This window comes from Enoplosus armatus, chromosome 18 (assembly GCF_043641665.1).
Source record: "Enoplosus armatus isolate fEnoArm2 chromosome 18, fEnoArm2.hap1, whole genome shotgun sequence".
Classification (NCBI taxonomy): domain Eukaryota; kingdom Metazoa; phylum Chordata; class Actinopteri; order Centrarchiformes; family Enoplosidae; genus Enoplosus; species Enoplosus armatus.
The window spans coordinates 8596468-8604166 of record NC_092197.1 but is presented as its reverse complement, the minus strand read 5'-3'; the positions used below and the strand labels follow the sequence as shown (position 1 = coordinate 8604166).

Below are 7699 nucleotides of genomic sequence, written 5' to 3'. Positions count from 1 at the left end.
AGAGAGCATTGCTTGAACCTGTGAGGTGTCTGTCACTTAACCCTTGTATTATGTTAAGGGTCAATTTGACCCATTTCAGTTTTCATGTTGACGAAAGTACTGGTTATCCTTTCTTTTTCTTCATAAAATTTTGTGACTTTTCCTCATCTTGGGTCATGAACTGGTGTGTAAAATCTGGACACATTGATGTGTAGTGGAATGTCTGTGCAGAGTTTGTATACAAAGATGATGTTGCGGGTCATTTTGACCCAGACACTTTAATGCGGGTAAGTAGCTGTTCAGATCCAAAATAAACATGTCTCTTTGATGTACTTTATTTAGATTGCCCAATTATTTGTATTTTGATTGCCTCTGAATAGCTATTCAGACCCAGAGACCCAGGTGTGAGTAGAGGAGGAACTTTCTCTCCCTTGTCCTTGTCACTGTTCTCATGTCATCTCTTTGACAAACACACCAAAAATGAGCTCTAGAAGGTTAACAGTTGAAGAAACTTTGGCACAGATTTTGAACTGGGATAGTGATGCAGAGGAAGAGATTTCAGAGACAGAGGATCTTTCAGAGACCGAGGACAATGTTATTGATGATCCAGATTGTCAATTTTCCTCCGATGAGGAGGATTCAGAGGACGAGTCTGCCGTTGTCTCTCCATCAGATGAAAACCAAGGAATGCAGCAATCATCATCCACAGAGGGGACATGGGCATCTAAAGATGGTAATATAAAATGGTCAACATCACCACACCAAAGCCGAGGCAGACTGTCATCTTCCAATGTCATCAAAATGACTCCCGGTCCTACAAGATTTGCTGTCACACGAGTTGATGATATTCAATCAGCATTTCAGCTCTTCATATCCCCACCAATAGAGAAGATTATACTGGACATGACCAATTTGGAGGGAAGGCGTGTATTTCAAGAGAAATGGAAGCCACTGGATCAGACTGACTTGCATGCTTACATTGGAATTCTGGTATTAGCTGGAGTGTACAGGTCAAAGGGAGAAGCAACTGCAAGTCTGTGGGATGAAGAGAATGGAAGGACAATCTTTCGAGCAACAATGTCTCTGGAGACATTTCACATGATATCTCGTGTGATCCGATTTGACAACCGCGACACCAGAGCTGGTCGACGTGAAAGAGACAAGCTAGCTGCGATCAGAGATGTATGGGATAAATGGGTCGAAATTCTGCCATTGTTGTACAATCCTGGTCCCCATGTTACTGTTGATGAGCGCCTTGTTCCATTCAGGGGGCGCTGTCCTTTCCGACAGTACATGCCCAACAAGCCCGCCAAGTATGGCATCAAAATATGGGTAGCCTGTGATGCAAAATCTAGCTATGCATGGAATATGCAAGTATACACTGGAAAGCTACCTGGAGGAGCACCTGAGAAGAATCAGGGGATGCGTGTTGTGCTGGAGATGAGTGAAGGGCTGCAAGGTCATAACATCACATGTGACAACTTCTTTACATCCTACCGCCTTGGAGATGAACTTCAGAAGAGGAAGCTGACTATGTTGGGAACAGTCAGAAGAAATAAGCCAGAACTTCCCAAGGAAATTCTGAAGGTGCAGGGCAGACCTCTGCATTCCTCAATATTTGCTTTCAGTGAGAAAGCAACAGTTGTTTCATACTGCCCAAAGAGAAACAAGAATGTTCTTGTAATGAGCACAATGCACACAGATGCATCTCTGAGCACAAGAGAAGACATGAAGCCACAAATGATCCTGGACTACAACTCCACCAAAGGAGGAGTTGACAATCTGGACAAAGTCACAGCAACATACAGCTGCCAGCGCAAGACTGCCCGTTGGCCCTTGGTCATTTTCTACAACATTGTGGACGTGTCTGCTTACAATGCCTATGTCCTGTGGACTGAAATCAACCAACAATGGAATGCCGGCAAATTGTACCGACGTCGGCTTTTCCTGGAACAACTCGGCAAAGCACTTGTCACTCCCAAGATGCAGAGTCGAGCCAGGCCACCTCGAAACCCAGCAGCTGCAGCTGTCATTGAAAAGGTCAAGCTCACGTCACCCAACCAATCTGCAATGGATCCACTGGATACAGGTGTGAAGAAACGGAAAAGATGCCAGGTCTGTCCCTCCCGAGATGACAGTAAAACAAGTACCTGCTGTGTGAAATGCAAGAATTACATCTGCAGAAAGCACACAATTACATTCTGTCCATCATGTGGAGAACATTGAAAATGTTGAACATTGAAAATCTGAGAAAATGGGGCAAGTCGAGTGTTCGTGAAGATGGAAAAACTTTAAATAGTTCTTAAATATAGTGTTGGAATTAAAAATGTATTGTATGTCTCTTTTCTAAATGTTCATATAATCTAAAATAAAGATGTTATTGGTTTAACCTGTTTTTTTTACTGTTTTGAGTGGATTTACACAGTACGGGTCAAAATGACCCGCAACATAATCAATGTAATTTTTTTTCAACATAATACAAGGGTTAAGCTATGGCCAAATAGAAGACAGAGATGTTTGAAGACACATTTTAGAGACAGAAAGCGTGATTTTGTATTGTAATGAATCAGACTATCCTAATTAAAAAAACTGGAAATAAAACACAGAAAAAATGTGCAGAACATGAAATGTCAACATTTGTTATGAATGTTTGGTAACACTTCATAAAACAGGTCGCAATTTGGCATTGTGCTCGCTAAATATCAGCAAGTTAGTCCATCAAAATTAAACCGTTTCAAGTTTGATAGCATTGTCATTATTAGCATAACTTTGGCATTTAGTCTCACAGAGCTGCATAGAAAACAGTTACAAAACATTTGGTAACAGTTTATTATACAGCCTACAGTTTATGTTGTAATTTTGTTGTATGAATAAGGTACCAGTAAAATACTTACCGGTTCTCACTGGTACTTAAATGTAGGTACAGTGGAAGATGACAAGACTATGAGGAACAAGGGAGTTACAATTGGATATTTAAGAGGAAAGGAGCCATTCATTTTGTAGGTTTTCAAAGCAATCCATCCAAAAGTTGTCGAGGCATTTTACTAGAAAACAAAAGTCCACCTCCCAGTGGTGCTAAAAGTTAGGGGATCGCTAAAGTCAATAGGCCTCATCCTCTAGAAACCACAAATGTCTGTATAAAATTGTATGGTAATCCATCCAATGGTTGTTGAGTCTGGACCAAAGTGGCAGACCAAATTACAAACCTACCGACCGCTATTGTCATCCCTAGGGCCACACTACCACTGTGTCGATAAAAACTAATCTGGGAGAATGACATTTTATTCAAAATGTAGTTCGCTATTGCAATATATGTAATCGCATACAAAGGTGATTCTTCTTAAGGTAAGTTGAATGAATTGTGTATGGTCAGTTAAATATTGTTATTACTGTATAGTATAGTCTTGATGCTCATTTAACCCAAAATGACAGTGTCCTAGTAAGCATTGTGTAAGTCTAGTAAGATTTATATTACCTTTTTTACCTTTATTTGTATCACCTATTACTTTATATATAGCCCAGTACAACTATTACATTACAGGATGGATTTGAGATGAATCAGCTCATGGGTCTTCTTGTTTCTGTAGAAAAGAAGGGAAGGTGCACACCATTCTTTTGAGGTGCTGGGCAGGGAGCACAGATCAGTGATAAAAGGTGAAGGATGTCTGCAACACTGAACAGCTCTCATAAAAAAAAGAAATGTATCTTCTTGTTTCTATTACATTCATAAGTCAAATTTCCTACTAACATTATTGTCTCATAGATGTTGTCCTCTTGAAACCTTTATTAAACCTTGCAATAATTCATTGCATAGACTGGAGGGAAGATTTGGTGCTTTTCTGCAAGAGATCAAATGAGTTTTGGATTCAGATCTCTGCCTGCACCCAGCTGCCATCCAGACAAACAAATGGAACCGTAGTCCAAGCAAAGCCTAATGCACCATGGAGAGGACATCAGAAACACATATCCTGTTTTATTAATGTGGTCAATACAGTCCATTAGGCCAGGGATTTAAAAGCCACAGAGCTCTTCCACCTCCATTAATATTTTCCTCTGACCCATGGTAATCTTGTTTTTTTGTCGAATAAAGGCCAAGTTACCTTCCATATTTCCCAAACAGCATTAACATGAAACTGTTATGTTGACAGTATATGAAATTTTGGATGGCATTTGCATGTTTTTTGTCATGAGAGCTGAGTTGTGAATAATGGGAAGGTAACATCAACATGAGTTTCTGAGATCACTGGTAATGTTATGATGTTATCCCTCTCAAGATGAGTTTTATGGCTGTCCATTTCTGGTCTTCCTTTGGACAGATTTCCCTTAATAAAGCAATTCCATGTGTTGTCTGATGCATATTTAAGCTTGAAGCTTTTTAAGCTTGACAGGAGCAACTGTGTCCAGAAAAGTAGCAAAAGTGTTGAACCACTGACCGCTGATGTGAACTGGGTATTGCATGCCTGATAATGCTTTGTGCTATACTGTAGGATTACAGGTACAGTAGAGGACGTAAACAGGACAAAAGATATCACAAGTGGTTGAGTGATACTTGTGTCATCTACTTTTCTTGTTATCTGCTTGGAGATTACTGACATGTCACCCAGTATTTTCTGACACCATTAGAGCAAATCTGTGTCTGTGCACTATACAGCCAAGGTTGTCAAGTTATTTCCCTCTGTAGTCCCATTCATAGCTTGTGTCAGACCACTCCTTATGACAGTAATGGTTCTTTAAAAGCTTGGCAGAGGTGTATTCCCATTGCTGTCTGACAAGGTTGAGCAGCAATGGTCAGAGCCCACCTTGTCCCACACCTGCCCCCTACACCCTTCCCTCTCACAAGAGCACTATTTCAGGTGTGTGGATGTGGAGTCAATCCTGATTCACAGACACATTCTGCACAAAGAGATTCATGGGTGCAGTGTCATGCCCTCATTCCAAGGATCTGTAGTGAGCAGTTGAGAATGTTCCTCTTTTCTTTTCTTCTGTATTGTATCCTGATTCCCAGGGCAGAAAATGACAAGGCAGATAGCACAAAGAGATAAGACACAAAACCCTTTTATTCACCACCAGGTTTGAAACAGGGAAATTAATTCAGTGTTATTATCTGACTCTGTCAGGAGGCAGAGGGCTGAATGTCATCTGCAGAGATTTTCCAAAATTTTGTTCTAATGCCTGTACTGTATATCATTCAGTTTCCATATAAAATATGAAATTACGACTTCATTGAAATGTAACAAACTTGAAGAGTTCACAACTGGGAAAATAATGGATTTATTTGATGTATCAGCTGCAATGATTTATTTGTTTTCTCACAGAAAGTGGCAAATGAAATGGAATTTAAGTTGGAAAGTATCTGTGCATAAACAACATTATGTATTCTTCAGAAGTAGAAAAAAAAACAATACGGCCTTCCACTGTGCTATTATAAAAAATTTGTGTTTGACATGCCTTCCTTGGCACAGATTCTGAGATGGGTAAGGTTTGACCCCAAACAGTTTCTCACAGGGTTAGCATGCCCCCCCTACCATGTTCATCCAGTAGCCCCATACATCAGTGGTGACACTGGGAAAATTAATGTCACTGAGATCCAGAGCCCAGCGATGCCATTGACAGCATCTTGCTCAGTGGCCATCTTAAGAACGAACTCTGCATATGAGGAACATTCGGTACGAGGTTAGGATAACTGGAGTAGTAAGATGAGCAGTTCTCAGTGAGAGCCCCCACCCCCACACTTTAATTATGCCATCATTAATAACACATTATAGATCAGTCTTAGGGAGTTACAATTTATCATGTTAGCTGAAGGGTCACAAACATGATGAAGTGATTAAAAGCTAATGTTTAGTTAATGATCATTTCGACAGAATCCAAGTGCTCCTTGGCCATTTTGGCAGACCATAATGGAGAAGACATGAAATGTTTAATACCTCAGTTATCATAATAATGCAAATAATTTAGGTCTTGCATTGATTAATGCATAGTTTGTGCACTGTGGTGTAGTGTCCATCATTGCACGTTCATGATAATATGTTCTATTTGCATGAACTGATTACCATAAATTATTGTTTGTAATGCTTTTTTGAACCTGTAATTACAGCATTACCTTAAAATTCTGTGAAATTGTTTGGTATATACTTCAGTTTTACTGCAATGTTACTAATTGTTCCTCCCACAACAATATCTAATGATATTAAATACAAGTAATTCATTTTTTTTTATCAACAATTACTGAATGTTACTACTGCACCACTATATTTTATTGTAGCACCTACAGTACAAGCTATTACCTTTAAATCAATACCTCATTACTGTGGCCTAAAATAAAATGCTACATAGAAACTATACAGCAGATATGTAGTTTACTCCTTCCTTATATTCTAAATCAAAAGCAGGCCATTTCTGTTTCTAACTAGTTTAAGGGGGTTCCACTAGTCAGTTGCTAGAAAGTGGATGGATAAGATGTCTCAACTACTAGCTAAAACTAACCCCTTGAAAGAAAATAAATAATGATTGCCAACAACTGGCGTCTTACACAGACGGACAATATGTGCTACAAGAGACAAGGATGAGGGATACAGCGAGAGAAAGAGAGAGGAGGAGGAGGAGGAGCAGGCAACATTCCAGCCTGCAGTAACCTTGATGACACCCTTCATTACTATGTGCAGGCTGACATCCTGACAGAGGCATGCGGCACCAGATGGAGGGGAGGGACACAGCACCATTCCCACCCTCGGCTCGTCCTCTGTGGAGGGGCAGCAAGAAGGAAGTTGTGGTTCGGGAAGAAAAGGAAGGGGTAGCAGTTGCGTTGGTGCACAGCTTGACTGACACTGCACTGGCTCAGCTCTGCAAGGCTGCCCTTGTCCTTGTGCTTTGGCAGCAGGTGGCCTAAACTCTGGCCCGACCTTGCCACATCAAAAACCTTAGCCTACTACTCTGCATGAAGCAGGAGGACCCTCACTTCAACCAGTGCAGTTTCCGAACATCCCCCATAGAGACGTCAATGCCAGTATGCTTCATCACAGATTTGAAATCACAGCGGGGTAAAAAAGTTCCCTGACTTAAAGATGTTACACAGCAAAGTGTAAGAGCTTTAAAATACAAATATAAAATAAAAGACTCATTTTATGTTTATGATGTTCAAAGTCCAGCATGAAAATGCTCTTCTATGCATTAAGTGGATATTCTTGCTTAACTCATTTTAATCCAGATTAAAGCTCAGAAATACAAATAAATAGTACTGAAACTGAAAACTTCTTCGGTAAAGTAAGCTTTAAAATACAGAGCAATAGTGAGCTGAAAACACAGTAGATGTGAGGTGTTTTGAAACCAACAGTGTTGGTTTGAATGCTACAGTATGACACAGAAATCTATCTAACAGTCCCAGTGCTGTGGGAAATACGGTCATGGTGGACTGATCAAAGGTGGCATTGCCAGCAAGTCCCCTTTAAGGACATTGGCAGTTAGCACAGGGCTGCCCAGCCTCTTTGTCTTCCTGGCAGCCCTTTGATGAGAGCCCCCTGGGTGATTCACTCTTACTTACAGAAGTGCACACGGCTGTTAAGAATTGGATCAAAACAGATTGAGAGGGGGTTGAATGCACAGAAGGAAGAGTGGAGCAAAGGATTAAAAATGGGAGATAGATGGGAAGGATAGAGAAACGGTGTGTAAAAAGTAAGAGATGGAGCACGGGGGCAGACAGAGGGTGACTTAAAGAGGGACG

General features: G+C 40.6%; 1 protein-coding gene across 1 annotated transcript; it reads left to right on the top strand.

Moving 5' to 3' along the window:
• Positions 1 to 459: 459 nt before the first annotated feature.
• On the top strand, positions 460 to 2205 carry LOC139301645 (piggyBac transposable element-derived protein 4-like). The gene has a single exon (XM_070925086.1). The coding sequence runs from the start codon at positions 460 to 462 to the stop codon at positions 2203 to 2205; it is 1746 nt and encodes a 581-aa protein (XP_070781187.1).
• Positions 2206 to 7699: the final 5494 nt, after the last annotated feature.